This window comes from Xyrauchen texanus, chromosome 2 (assembly GCF_025860055.1).
Source record: "Xyrauchen texanus isolate HMW12.3.18 chromosome 2, RBS_HiC_50CHRs, whole genome shotgun sequence".
Classification (NCBI taxonomy): Eukaryota; Metazoa; Chordata; class Actinopteri; order Cypriniformes; family Catostomidae; genus Xyrauchen; species Xyrauchen texanus.
The window spans coordinates 40049269-40065299 of NC_068277.1; the positions used below are offsets into that span (position 1 = coordinate 40049269).

General features: G+C 43.9%; 1 protein-coding gene across 1 annotated transcript in view; it reads left to right on the forward strand.

The window, feature by feature from the left end:
• The first annotated feature begins 1689 nt into the window (after positions 1–1689).
• scrib (scribble planar cell polarity protein) overlaps positions 1690–16031 on the forward strand; it is a 112989-nt gene continuing 98647 nt past the window's right edge. The window contains 2 exon segments of the mRNA XM_052142559.1: positions 1690–1706; positions 1902–2756. Of these exon segments, the coding sequence (XP_051998519.1) occupies positions 2598–2756 (159 nt within the window). The 5' untranslated portion in view covers positions 1690–1706; positions 1902–2597.

Below are 16031 nucleotides of genomic sequence, written 5' to 3' on the forward strand. Positions count from 1 at the left end.
ATCGTAATGATGCGGTCTTAACATCTCATTAATAATTCAAGGCTGTTTATACCGAAGTTACCACATGTAGGGCCCCAAGATTTCAGCGATGCAGAAAACAGACTGAATCAATAAACAGTCATAACATGGACCTATAAATCTATAATAAACACAAGTCAAGGAATTTGCCATTTTTGGGATGAAAATAAATGTCTGAAAGCACAATCAAATTAAAATCACGATATATCCTAGTTTCATTATTAAACCGCAAAATTCTGCGATTTAATTGAATAGTAGATGTAGTAGATGACAGAGCAATCTGAAGCAGGCAGCTCATACAGACTATATATATATAATTAAATAACAGCTTTTTGGGGTTTAATAATCATTCTGGGCCATTTAGCGAACTGCTTATCTGGAGATGAGAAATTACTGACAAAAACACATTTACAATCGTGTAAATTGTCATGTGAACATTTAGCTTTATGCTAAGCTAAATTTTTATTTTTAAATACACGTTAGATCACAAGTTTTATTGGCTAAGACCTTTGATATTAGGGCAAAATAGTTTTTCTTGATAATAATTTTTGTTTTGTGTTTATAAAAATATCCAAAAATCGAATCTTATCTTGTTTTAGAAACAACACTGCATAAGATATTTAGGTATTTCAGAGAATTTGTATTTTTAACATGTGCATTTTGTCTTACAGTTTGGCAGTTTTTATAGATCAAAAAAATCTACCAGTGCTGAAGAAGTAATCCAAAGTATTTAGAATACATTACTGATCTTGAGTAATCTAACAGAATACGATACAAATTACATTTTACAGCATGTATTCTGTAATCTGTTGTGGAATACATTTCAAAAATAACCCTCCCAACCCTGTTTATCACCAGTGATGTTTTGAATTGTGCTGAGGATTTTGTATAAAACACTTCATTTGATAAAAAATAATGCAATGTTATGTTGAAAAATTTAAATACTATAATTATATTTTCATTTGATAAGGTTTAATGAATTAATTTTATTAGACACCATTTTGATAACAAATTATTAAACTGCCAAATACAGAATAATGATAATAATAAAAAACATCCAATAACAATAAAATACAGTACATCATGACCTAGTCTGTTTTTGCCCCGTTGGGCACATAAAATGTCCTGGAAAATTGTGCCTTGAAAAGAGTGGGAATCCTGTTCCACACTTAGCATGCAAAAAATGTAGCCTACATATAACACAGTTTGAATATATCATTTTAATTTACAGACGAAATGTGTGTTCTTTGCTAAACCGTCAAATAATATTACATGTTATAACTGCCCGAATAGACAAACTAGCCCACAACCAGCATTCTTATACCTGCGTCCTGCTTCAGGACATTTCCGTAGGGCGGCGCACTTGCATTAGCTACACTCGAGCGCTCCTCCAGACCACTAGAGGGCGCCACCCGAAAGACAAGATCGCAAGTGCCGTGTGCGTGCGAGACGCGCTCGCTCAGATTCACAACAGTGAGGCGGAGCTGGGAATGGATCTGCAGCTAGTGAAGAAGCCTTCTTAACCGAGTACCTCCACACACTCGCATTGGAGGTGTGTTACGCACTTTTTAAACACAAACATTTATATGGTAAAAAGGAGGATAGCGAGGTTTGTGACTGATCTGCCCACATTCGGAACCAGGACGGGTTGTAGAGGAGCACAAAGCCGGTGGAGTGTCTGTGGAGCGGTGAGATCAGCCCAGCCCAGCCCCCCACATACATACATACATACATACATACATACATACACACACCGAACCGGCCTGCTGGCCTTAGCCTGTTGCTGTGTGGCTGATCATATCATATCATTCACTCTTTTATCTCACATGTATCTCTTGCACACGCGTCTGTAAGTAGTTTTGAGTTGTTTTGTCTATCTTTAGAGGCTGGCTGCTGTATTTGGTTACGGTTGTTGTTGTTGGACTAAAGCGCTCAGCTCCACCTGGCTAATCAGTAGCATATCGTCGTGCTGAAAGACACTTCTCGGGTACGATGTGGTTTAAATGTAATTTTCTTAACACCAGACTACACATGCCTGACGAATGGGCACTGGACGTCAACAATTGAGATCCACTTATATATATATTTTATATATATATATATATATATAAAAACCAGCCTCTCCTGAATGTTGACGACACAACACGCTGGCTAAAGTGAAATCAGTTATTCTGTGCGACATAATCTCATTTAGCTCACTTGTTTATGTTCTTCGCGAGATGCAAAGCTGTACGTAGCACAGAAAATGCGTGTGTTCTTGATGACATTGGGCGTGTGTTTAACCAAATTACTCAAATTTTAAACGGTGAACGTACTGAGTAATTCAGCTCGTGTTTGAAGACACACTGAATGGGCGCTATTTTAAAACCGGAGCGCATATCTGGATGTCCCCTGCCATCATTGGACTTACTGGACATTTGCGAGAGACTAATTCATACAGAAGAGGATTTTATTTGGCTATTTTCTGCGGATAAAGCCCAGGGAATTACACACTGCCTTTATAAATCAGCTCTTTATCTTTCGATCCTTTGGCTCCTTGATTGAGTCCCCGATGCGGAGGGCCTGAGCGCGCCCGGGACATGCTGAAGTGTATCCCGCTTTGGCGGTGTAACCGTCACGTTGAATCCGTGGATAAGCGACACTGCTCGCTCACTGCGGTTCCCGATGAGATCTACCGCTACAGCCGAAGTCTGGAGGAGCTTCTTCTGGACGCCAACCAGCTTAGAGAGCTGCCTAAGGTAAGACACTGGCATGCCCCATCACCTACACTTCATGTTATGCTTTGTGCAGGTCAACATGCGACATAAATTATGCATAGACCTGAAGCTGGCTAGTGTTGTTGTACAGCGTTGACATGCTTGACTGACTGGTTAAACTTTGTCTAGTGGATCAAGTTTTTGAACTTGTTTTGAGTTAAGTGTGCTGTGCAATCTCTCGTTACATGCGTTCATGCATATAGAGTATGATTTTTTTTTTTTGCCATTTCTTTTTTCCTTCACATTTTTCATTGAAAAGTCAGATGCCTTTGATGCTGGTTCAATAATGTGTTGCTAGCACACATTCAAAAACCATGAGAAAAAATGGAAGGAATCTTGTTGTTGAACCCTGACAAGTAAAACAAGAATTGCTAACATTTCCGCTTGCCCTACCACTAAAAATGGTCTTTAGTAAAGTATTTTTAAAGTATGTTGCAATAGAAGCTGAAAATTATACAGTTTGGATGTAGCTCCATGTTTTATTCAAAAACGCACAACTTAGTCACTCTGGCAATTCATTCAATTTCAACAAAACCTGTATAGCTGGGTTTCTATCCATGTGTTATTGCACATTTTGGTACATAATTGCATAAAAACTGCTTGAAGGAAACACCAAGATGCTAATAAATCCCCAAAATGTGCATAAAGAAACAAACACTTGCTTGAGGGGGATACATTTTTTTTATTCAATAAGAAGTAATATGCATAAACTATGATGGAAACACATTTTCTGAACTAACTCTTATTGAAATGACTAGGAATACAAGATATGCATCAAAAAAGCCATGTGACTGAATAACTTGTTCATAACTGGACCAACCAGAAGACCAATCCTCGCATCTGAAATGGTACTGTGGTCATAATGGTGGTGTCTATAAAATACAAAGCTCCCAAAGAGTTTGTAAGTTGAATACAAACATGAACTGTGCCGAAGAGCAGGTTTATTGACACTTATAGCATAAAATGAAAAATATATTATAAAAAAAAAAGTTGCAAACTCTAATATTTAATTGAACCACCTTTAGCTTTGATTATGGTGCACATTCATCAATGCATTGTTTCGACAATGTCAAAACCATTATTTCCATCCAGAGTTGCATTAATTTTTGGCTGAGATCTTGTATTGATGACAGGAGAGTTGAACCACTCTGTAAGTCTTCTCCAGCACATCCCAATTACTTTCAATGGGGTTAAGGTCAGTACACTCTGGTGGCCAATTCATGTGTGAAAATTATTCCTGTTTTATTATTATTATAGCTGTGAATTCTACTGTCGTTTTTTTATGATGTGACTTCAAGCGTTTTAGTGATCTCCGATCACGATCATTCCTTACCACGTAAGGAAGGAAGGAAGGATGTGTGCGATGCTGTGTCAGTCCCAGAAATGAGAAAAGTTCTTCTACTGTTTTGTCTGCATGCTCTAAACAACAAATAATTTATTAATAAAAGAGTCACAGTGGCTACAATTTCTCCAGAGGTGACTATTTTGTTCTTCTGAACACTTTGGATGGAAGCACAGCATTATTCGCACATTGTTTTTGCTATTTTAATGTTTATCGCATATATTACATTTGCAACTTGGATGGAATCATATTGTATTCTCACCAGCTAGCTAACTACCTTGGTAACAAGTTTAAATCAGCAGAATTTGCTGCACAATATTGAAAACATCACAGAAGAGAAAACACAAATATGTTGTAATTTGCAAGACTTTTAAAATTGGGCTGAATTGGGCAAGAGACAGTTCCCCTATTTGCCTGAAACTATTGGCCTGAAATTATCTCACGCTTTTATCTCAGTGGGCAATCCTTATTGTTGAGCCCTGTTTATGGAGAAATAAAAAGATGTTGTCTAAAATTGACATTGTTTAGTCTCCTGAGGAGACAGTCTTGCTTGCCACACACCTGTTTTGCTAACCTCTCTAAAATCTGTTTGCTTTGACCTTTTTAATTTAGATTTCCTCTATGGGAGTTAATATGGTTGTGTGTGCGCGCTTGTGTTTGTCAGATCCTGCTGACTTGGCTGTGAATCAACTCCAGTTGTGTCTACATAAAGAATGCACAGTTTTTCTACTGATGGCATTTTCATCCACTCAAAAGAGTCAGAAGAGAGGGTGGTTGTGTTGCCAGATTGAATATTCCCTAAGAACATGTACTCAACATTTATGCTGCTGTTTGCTTGTACTGACTCCTTCCCAGTCATCTTGGAGCTCTTGGTGTGTTATGTAGCCTGTAAATTGCCAGCACTGTTGGCATGGCCTCATTGGCAGAAGACGGTAGCTGTGTTAGCCATTCTGCAGTCAGCATTGCTAACAGGGTCAGACAGAGAAGCACAGGAGACTCGGCCCGTGATGTGGATTAGTTGATCCACGTGGGCAGGTCAGGCCCTGTGTTCACAGATCTGTGTATGTGTGTATTCTGTGTGCAGACAGTTGGCATCTGGCTGTCAGTGTGCCACAGGGCTGAGGGGAAGCCACATGCCAAAGAGTTTAAAAATCTACTTTGACTAAGACCCTGTCTACACTGGGCTTTGACTCCATTGACACAACACAATGGCATGAGGAGCAGCACCAGCGCAAAATGGAATGGGACATCTTTTTACTGTCGGTGTGCCGCGCTTCAGTGTAGACAACTGATTATAATGGGAGCTATTTGCTTTTGATGGGATGCACCGCTTATATATGGTGCTTCTCAATCAGAATGCTGCAGCCTAGTTAGGCTGGATATCTCGGCTGCCATGTCATCAAGCACTGTCGAAGGCCATCTCAATTGTGAGAACCCTTGGAAGGCAGCCTCATTTTGCAGCCTTTGTTCGGCATATTTTGGAGGATGCATCAAGTGCATCCTTTGTGGCTTTTGATCACCCACAATCCCTTGCACATGCGCACTTACTAGGCCATCTCATTCTAGTGCTGAATGCTGTGGATGAGCCTAGCCTACAGCCTCAAAAGGACTGGTCTAGGAAGGACATGGCCTAAGTTGGCTGCAGACGTCCAACTGAGAAGCACCCAGGGTGTTACATTGATGGAATATTTAACATTCAAAATGTAACTGAAAGTGTCAACATCATCGTAATATTTGCATACTGAATCATGATTGGTATTGCCTTGCTTCTATTTAACCATTTATATTAGCCTTTACACTGCACAGTGATTGTGCTGATTCTTGTCAGTTCTGAAGCGATTTGTTTACCCAAGTCGAAAACGTATCGGTTACCTAACGTAACCTCGGTTCTCTCTAGATGAGGGAACGAGTATTGCGTAAGCTAGCTTACGCTACGGGAAAGATTCATCTTTTCTGAGATATTGAAGCCAAAAAATTATCCTTAATTTTTGTATCCATTGTCAACGCAGTGCGGCAGCTGCAGACCTTGAGCGGGCTAGCTAGCGAGCTCATAGGTTGCTCTGTGGCAACTGCTGCAGCCTATAGACCAGCTTGGGCGAACTCGCATCCAATGAGAGGCGTCCGCGCTCACTGCATCAAAGCCCGCCAAAATGGGCGTGACTAGAGTGCATATAAGCGTAGTTCGTAGGCTGGAACCCTGGATTTCATTGACTGAAGCAAAAAGTCGCCGTGGCGCTGAAGCACGGCCGGCTACGCAATACTCGTTCCCTCATCTAGAGAGAACCGAGGTTACGTTAGGTAACCGATACGTTCTCTTACGAGAGGTTCTCTCAGTATTGCGTAAGCTAGCTTACGCTCACGGGAACCCATTGTCAACGCCGTCGCGCCAAGCATCCACTGTATGAGCCCCAGGGAATTAAGGGGGACCCGGGGAGCCCTTATGAGTGGGGAAATAATATTTGGCCGGCAAGAATGCGGGTCATTGATTGTGTAATACATAAGCACATAGTGGGAAGGGAGCGACAGAGCGGCGGTGCCGGTCTGTGTGGAATGTGTCCCATCAGTGCAGCTCACCAGGGGAGCTGTAGCGTATTAAACCGCTAGTAGTTTTGCCTGCAGAGCGGGCACTTCCATATTGTAAAATCTGACAAAGGTGGAGGGGAAGTCCATCCCGCTGCCACACATATGTCGTGAATGGAAATCCCGCTGGACCATGCCCACGAGGATGCCATGCCTCTAGTGGAGTGAGCCCTAATGCCCAATGGGCATGGCAGGTCTTTTGACGCGTATGCAGCAGCAATAGCGTCCACTATCCATCTAGATAGTGTCTGTTTCGAGGCGGCGAGACCTTTGGTGCGCCCTCCGAACGAAACGAAAAGCTGCTTCGAGCGTCTGAAAGCAGCGGAGCGCGCAGTATACAATCTCAGTGCTCTGACCGGGCAAAGGAGATTGGCGTCGCGTTCGCTATCGGGTGCTGGCAGTGCCGATAGGGAAATGACCTGTGCTCTGAAAGGAGTACCGATCACCTTGGGAACATAGCCGTGTCTAGGCTTTAAAATGACCTTGGAGTCACTTGGTCCAAACTCAAGACACGCAGCGCTGACAGACAGCGCGTGAAGGTCTCCCACACGTTTGACTGATGACAGGGCAGTCAGAAAAACGGTTTTGAGTGAAAGGTATTTCAAATCCACGGATTGAAGTGGTTCGAAAGGGGGGGCTTTCATAGTTTCGAGAACTATAGAAAGATCCCAGACAGGAACCGATGGGGGGCGCGGGGGGTTCATCCTTCTAGCTCCTCTGAGGAAGCGGATGACCAGCTAGTTTTTACCCCATGACTGGCCGTGCAGGGGTTCAGCGAACGCCGCAACGGCCGCCACATACACTTTGAGCGTGGCTGGGGATCTGCCCTTATCCAGCAGCTCTTGTAGAAATACGAGCAGCGACGACACCCCACATGTCCGCGGGTCCAGGTCTCTGTCGGTGCACCATTTTGAGAACACAGACCATTTTGACGCATAGAGTCTTCTCGTGGAAGGGGCTCTAGCATGTATGATGGTGTTTATTACTCCTTCTGGCAGAGCGACGGGTAGTCGTTGATCACCCACGCATGCAGCGCCCAGCACTCTGGGTGGGGATGCCAGATTGTGCCGCGAGCTTGAGAGAGGAGATCTGTTCTCACTGGGATGGGCCACGGCGCTGTCAGTGACAGCTGCGTAAGCTCCGGGAACCATGTCTGATTCTCCCAACGCGGGGCTATGAGGAGCACCGAGTGACGCGTTTCCTGATCCTCTGCATTACCTGTGGTAATAGCGAGACGGGAGGGAAGGCGTAAAGCGCTGGGCAGTCCTGGGCCAGCGCATCCTCGCTTCGAGAAAAATATTGGGCAGTGAGAGTTCTCTTTGGACGCAAAGAGGTCTATCTCTGCTCTGCTGAATAGGTGCCATAACGTCTGGACTGTTTGAGTGTGCAGGGACCATTCCCCTGGGGAATATTGTCTCTGGACAGTCTGTCCGGCCGTCGTTCAGGTGGCCTGGCACGTCGCGTCGCCCTCAGCGAGCGCAGGTGGCACTGGGACCAACTCAGTATGCGTTTCGTCAGATGGAAGATGTTCCTGGATCTGACACCGCCCTGACGGTTTAGGTAGGATACCACAGATCTGTTGTCCGAACGGACCAGGACGCGGTGACCCTGAATGACCGGGAGAAAGCACACGAGCGCGTACTCGACCACTATCATTTCCAGACAATTTATGTGAAGGAGCTTTTCCTGAACTGACCATAGGCCGAAAACCGGAGAGCCCTCGCAGACCGCGCCCAACCCGTGTTGGACGCGTCTGTCGAGATGACTTTTCGGCGAGATACAGCTCCCATTGTCACTCCCCGCTGATACCATTCGGCCACTGTCCAGGGCTGCAGAGCTGATATACAGGTCTGAGTCACCTTGATGGGCTGGCGGCCTGTGGCCCAAGCCCGGCGAGACGCGCAGGTGTTTAGCCAATGCTGAAGCGGGCGATGTGCAGTAAACCCAGCTGAAGTACTGCTGCGGCTGAGGCCATGTAACCTAGCACTCTCTGGAATTTCTTCAGAGGCGTGAGGCTGTTCATCTGAAAAGATGCGGCTAGTCGCTGAACACGGCGTGCGGCTGTGTAGATAAGCGAGCCGTCATTGCCACGGAGTCTAGTTCTATTCCCAGGAAGGAAATGGTCTGACTGGACTGTAGTGAGCTCTTCGGTCCAATTGACTGCAACACCCAAACTGTTCAGATGGCTGAGGAGAACTGACTCTGTGAGACAGAAGCTCCATATGTGACTGAGCCATAATCAGCCAGTCGTCCAAATAGTTCAGAATTCGCAAACCCTGACTCCGCAGGGGTGCGAGCGCCGCGATCCATGCACTTCGTGAAAGTACGGGTGCTAAGGACAGGCCGAACGGAAGGACGGTGTATTGATAAACCTGGCCGCCGAGGCGAATCTCAAGAATGGCCTGTGACGGGATTTATCTGAATCTGAAAGTATGCATCTTTCAGATCGAGAGAAATAAACCAGTCCCCTGGCGCACATGCGCGAGGAGTTTCCTGATTGTAAGCATTTTGAACGGTCTTTTGCAAGCACCTTGTTCAAAACCCTGAGATCTAATATGGGTCTGAGGCCGCCGTCTTTCTTGGGAACAAGAAAATAACGGCTGTAAAGCCCCGACTCGCTCAGAGAGGGTGGCACTTTTTCTATGGCCCTTTTGCACAGAAGGCTTGCTATTTCTGAACGAAGCATGCACGCTGCTTCCGTGTTCACAGTGGTTTTGAGCCGTGCTCTGAAGCGAGGAGGGCGGCGATCGAACTGTAGCAAATAGCCCTGTTGTATTGTGCTTAACACCCACTTGGATATCCCTGGAATAGCTTCCCACGCTTTGAAGCGTAACGCTAGAGGGTGAATGGCCAATTCGCTCTGATTGCCGCGCACAGAGCGCTGAACAAAATGTGTGAGCGCGTTTAGTGTGTTTATGCATGATTGCTCGCAGGCAGCATGAACAGGCTGTTTTGTGAGTGACTTCCCGATTGGAATGAATGGGGAAAGAGTCACATCTGTTACGTGATGCGCAAGCATAGTCATGGGCACGGGACTTGCACACAGAGGAATGTTTGCTGGCCGTGTAACAGAGCGGGCAGAGAATGGGCGCGCGCATGCATTTGTGGGCGCCTTCATTGACTCTGACGCTTGAGCGGTTCGTAACCGCTTTATGTGAGCGTGCTCTGGTGGGGACACGAGACATGCAGAAAGTCGCTCTGCAGGCCTTAGACGGGAGCACAGGCTTGGAACGCCATCTCGCGGAGGGCGGACAAAGGTGTGCTGCTACCGAGTCCTCGACCGGGGGGATGGAGGAGTAGCCTCTCTCAGTGGCGCCGTCCACCGACGCGAGAGAGGTGGAGACGTGGGATAGGGTCCTGGTTGAAAAAGGAGCGTTCCACGACTTTGCAAGCTCCGTATGTAATTCCGGCAGGAAGGGAGCGGCCCGGGCCGCGGGTGTAGAGCGGCGATGGCTTTGAAGAAAGCAGCCGTCGAATCTGTTGGGTGCCTGCTCAGGGGGCGGTGACCACTCGAGCCCGAGGCGGTCGACGGCCTGTGTGAGGAGGCGTGTTAACTCCCCTTCGACTCCGGCGCAGGTCCTGCTGGATTCCTGGGCCGAGGAGGAGGCTTGGGAGCCTGTCCACTCCTCGCTGTCCGAAGCCATGATGGAACAGCGGCCCTTATCCTCCGCCTCGTCATCCGAGATGGCAGCAGTGCGGCCGCTCGGCGGCAACTGGGCGTCCCGGGGGGGCGGGGAGGGTGAAAGCGATGCTCGAGGGAGAGGCTCCGGCGAGGCAGTCGCTTCAACCACAGTTTCCGGCAGCCTTTGTGAGCGGCGCTTCTTCCTGCGCGGTTTCTGCTTTGAGCGCTTCGAGTCGAGTCCGCAGGGTCGACATCGGTAGCTCCTCGCAGAAATCGCATCCGCCCTCAGTGAGGGCGAGCTCTGCGTGCCCCAGTCCCAGGCAGAGAGCGCAGATGATGTGGCGGTCTCCTGTGCTGAGAAGGGCGCGACATGAGGCGCAAGTGGAGCGAGGCATCTTGAAAAAGACGCTCGTACTCTTTTGTGAATAGTTCGTGAGAACTAGCTTGCTGAATAAAAGGATACGTCGTCGGATGGCGTAGCTCGCAGGATGGCTGAAGGTGGCTGAGACGGCCGGCTTCTTCTAGCGCTGTCCACGCTTGCTTGATGCCCCTCGAACGGCGACGCGGCTTCCAGGTCAGCGATGCGAAGAGCTTCGCTGAAGAGATGAAAATCAGGGTTCCAGCCTACGAACTACGCTTATATGCACTCTAGTCACGCCCATTTTGGCGGGCTTTGATGCAGTGAGCGCGCAGAGGCCTCTCATTGGATGCGAGTTCGCCCAAGCTGGTCTATAGGCTGCAGCAGTTGCCACAGAGCAACCTATGAGCTCGCTAGCTAGCCCGCTCAAGGTCTGCAGCTGCCGCACTGCGTTGACAATGGATACAAAAATTAAGGATAATTTTTTGGCTTCAATATCTCAGAAAAGATGAATCTTTCCCGTAGCGTAAGCTAGCTTACGCAATACGAGAGAACCTCATCTAGAGAGAACCTTAGCTTATATAACTAAACCTTTAACACTGTTCTTTTGCTGCCTTACAAGCATTGATATTTCCTTCTGGAAATGTTTATTTTACTCCGTTTTAAAAAGAGAAATCTTTATAAAGTACTTTAAAGTAGCCCCTTTACAAAAAAGTAATAGTACCATTGTACCAGAGGGTAGTACGATCATAATTTGATATTTACCACATACATGTACCATAGTATTTGCATGATACTCCAATGTATTTTTAAACAATACCATGTTTTTACCATCTGACTTTTCCAAAAGCTGTTGTATTACCATGATACTTCTTGGTACTTTTATAATATTTTAGAAAATAATATTAATTAATCCCTCGTATTAACAACATTAGAATATATTAAGTAGTTCTGGGTTGCTCATCAGTGCACTTTTCATATGAATAGCTCTCTTTATTACACATTTAAGTTAACACTTGGATGGATGGTCTCAGCAGGCCTGAGTCTGTGCTATTGAACGTGCCATATGGTGACTCTGTGTGTTTCTGCTCTGCCATGTGCTTTAAGCTGCTTAGTCCTCCACCTCCCCCAGACTCACTCTGGACACTCAGCTCTCTGTTGCACTTGTTCCTGACCGTGAAGCCCTCTTATAACATTGGCTCTGTTGCACTAAAGTCTAGCTTCTAAGTCTGCATTTCAGCATGGATGTGCAGATGTTCCATTCTGGTACACTGTTATGGTACAGGATTTAGTATTGACTCTGAACCATGACTTATGTTAATGCTTCTCAGCCTATGACCCTTTGCCTTTGGTTGTGAGTTAATGTCAGGTGTTTCTCTATGTTGGGCTGCGATGGTCCGAGGCTGCCTGTTTACTAGTTGAAGCATTGCTGAAATGGGATATGAAGAAGATTGGCACTGTTTGTTAGGCTGAACAGATGGAGGTTTATTCACCCTTGCCGTTGATTATGAAGTTCACTGCAGGTCTCTGTGTGCCACACCTGAGTGGCTTATGTTCATACTATAATACTAGGATTTCTATAGTTCAGAAAAGCACATTTATAACAAGTCCAAAAATAGAAACACTTGAAGTTTTAATGCAGAGTACAGAGGAAGAAGTGTGAGAAATTACCACTGACATCTCAGACTAAATTATGAGCATTATCTGCAAGCAAAAGACTTTGGATCTAGTGTTCTCCTAGTTTACATTTTAATACAAGTAGCTGGGTTGCTCACACACTGCCTTGCAGCCTTTTTCTGGAGTTGGTTTACATGGGAAAACATGTTGCTAAACAGTCTGGGAACTGAAGCTCTGTATTGCTGCTGATATAATTGTGTAGGCTGATACAAGCAGCAGTAAAGGAATTCCCCAACTCGCCCACTAATTAATGTTTAAGCATTATGCAATCCCTAATCCGCAATGTTTCTGTACTGTGTCCTATTGTGTTACAGTCAATTCCTCACTCCAGAGATGTTGAGTGCTAACTGGATTAACCCAGAACACCCTCATCCACATGTACCAGAAATGGTATCAGCTGTACGTCAGCACTGTTAAATCATTAACAAGTGCATCACACACACACACACACACACATTCATGATACTCCGAACACAGCGCCTCTGTCTGTGGTTTGGAAGGTTCCTAGGCAAGCTTTTGGAAATGTGAGGTCTTCAGATTTTTTCCTGAAGACTGTTTTTTTGTGGTTGTGCTGGGGGAAATGCTCAGCTCTGACAGTTGCAAAAGATCTTGTGACATGTTACATAGTAGGCTCTTTCAGGTAATATGACGTCTCCCACCCAACTGCACATATTAAATGTCCAGCCTATTATTACAACTCTGTCTGCATTGTCCTCCATTATCGGCCAGTGACTCATATGACGACTGTGAAGAAAGAGAAGGAAATGTTTATTATGTAGTCATATTCTCAAGTTTCGAATGAGATAAATAGTAGCTATATGTTTTTATTTGCTTTTAGGTCAAGGTTCCAAAAAGTTAGCTTTGCCTTTCTAGCCTTATCTGCATCTAGTATAGCTCTTTCGTAACCGTTGTTGTCATTCATGAGACCATGAGGTTCAACTTGAAGTCATTCTGTTGGTACCATACTGTCTATTATACTGGGTGCCAAACAGGAAACAAAATATTGATCTTTCAATGTTTAAGACCACAAAATGGGGAACTCGCACAAATAATGTACGTTACCTGTTGCATAGTAACAATGCTTAATAAATGTACTAAGCTCAAATGTGACCCAAGTTTCATGGAGTTGTTTTGATTAATGAACTTGATACATTAGCCTTTAAGCAATGACAATAGTACCCATAAAATGGCCTTTACATGGCTCCAGACTAGAGAGTGCCACCAAGTTCTACAGTTTGAGTCCAGCACCTCATTTGGTAGCACCGGTGGGGGGGTCTGCTTCCAATAAAATAAAAAATATAAAGACAGAAACTAATAATAAAAGTGACATTATAATTATTATATTACAAAAATAAGTGCAGTTGCCAATAATATTGCATATTTTGCCCCTCTGAAATGCTCATTGAATGGCATTGATTTTGAGTTTGTATGCAGATATATCACACAATTGAATATAGTAAATAACTTAAACATAAAATTGCTAAAAAATGAATTAACACATTTTTAGCAGTGTTTTTGGTAACAAGACCAGGTAACCTCAGGTAAAACCAAGCGGATCTTCACTACTTGGTATACAAGTGTATTTTTTTGCATGGTTACACTTCTGCGAGTGCAGTAAAGACAAAATATACTTGTATTCAAGACCTATTCACTAAAAGCAAGTCTGAATATCTTATGTGCTGCTTCTCAGATAAATGCATCTTTTTTTAAAGGATTTTTAAATATTTTAAAATATTGTATTTTTAATATTATATTCATCATTCTCAGATAACAATTCTTTCTTCTGCAGTATAGCTGCTAAAGTAAACTGAATGTTGTTTTAAAGGAGTTTTGAATATTTATATTGGAAAACAAGCCAAAACAAATCAAAAACATATTTTGTTGCAGTGTATAATGGGGTGAAGACTACCCTCTCATCTTTCTGTTCACTTATTAATATAGCTGCGTATTGCCAATTTTCTTTACGATAATAAATGCACAGTGACATATTTATGATTCAAGAAGTCGCAAGCCATCATGTTATAATCTAGCTGCATCAAGCGTGCGCGCTCGAGGGACGAGCGTCCCCACGACTGAGTGTGCAGCTGGGTGCCATTTTAATCTCTCCCCCTTATATCGGGACACTTCACACAACTCATTAAACAGGCGCTGACCACACAGAAAATGCCCGTTTCGGAGTTTGTTGTTTACATGACCTGCTTCCTTATTATTTGAACTGTAATAAAGCTATAATGCATTAAAACTGTAATGTAACACTGGGTTGTTTCCTTTAAAGTGCACCGGCTCTGCTTATTCCACAACGAGAGTGCTTCTGTATTTACTTATTTGGTATTTTTGTATAATTCCCTCAAACTTTGCGATCTACATCACCTGAAGCTGTGAAAGTTTAGAGTACATCTGGACTGTGATCTGTGTAATTCTTCCTCTCCTCAGTCAGGCGAGAGCTGCAGCGCTCCATCATTGCAGTTTAAAGTGATCTCATGTTACGATAAATGAGATCAAACCACTATTCGACTGCAAACAGTTTTGTAGACTTTTTATTTATCTTTTATTGCCGACGATGTGGATAATGTTGACTAGTCATTTCAGCCCTATAATACAATCTTGTCCCAGTAATGATGATACATGAAGATTCTTGTAATAGTATGTTTTATTTGTCAAAAGTTTCAAAGCCGTAATGTCACTGAATTGTGAGTTGATGTTTTGCCACTCTCTATATGCAGATGATGCATTCTGATGAGGGTTTCCCACAATGCTGAATTCTAAAGTGACGCCTCTGGTCATCTGGTTGGCTGTTTGTTGTTGTTGGGATTTCAAAAGGAAATCTATTCAAATGTGGCATAATATTAATTATATTTTCCCAAGTTGTGCATGAAAATGTGAGCACCCCTAAATGAGCAGTCACATGTTACTGATGTTATGAAAAATTAAATGGTCTGGGACAGGTCATAAATTTAACTATTTGGTGAGCCCATTTTAAGGCTTATCATGAGTTATATATTATATTTAAACCATACTTCATTTAAAACAAAGTGCATGGTGCTGATGTAACCTGTAAGAAATTATGCATTGGAGATATCACCCCAATTCCCAACCCTGCATCCCTCCTTTATGTGGCCCTCCTGTATTCAACATTCAAACATGTTGAACTCCTACCTAGTGATGGGCTGGAGCTTCGCTATTTGTTACAAAGCTACTGCCCATCACTGGGTACGAGTTCAACATGTTTTAATGGATTAGCTTAACTACATTTGAGTAGCGAGAAGCTTCGCTAGTTTTTAAATCAAGTAGCTTTTCAGTAGCGAAGCTATATATTTGATAGGTATCAGCATAGCGTTGAGAAAAGCTACACCGCTACATCATGCCTTGTACCCAGTGTTTGCTATCGCCAGTTTTGAATCAAAACAAAAGATGTCCTATCACAAATGAATTGCTCATCTGAGTAATTTTGTGAATTGGTCGCATGTGATAGGAAAGCAATCTGAATTGGTTCATGATTCAATCTGAATGACTCAAAGCTTGCACGTGTGCTGCTGAATCATTTGTGCACACTCTTACTTGCCAATGAGCTCACTTAGTATTTTATAACGTTAAAGATAATGCTGGAACTACAATCAATGGAAATGAAACCTGCAAATGTGTCCTATCATTTGCCAGTGATAAAGAAGGCCTTTATAA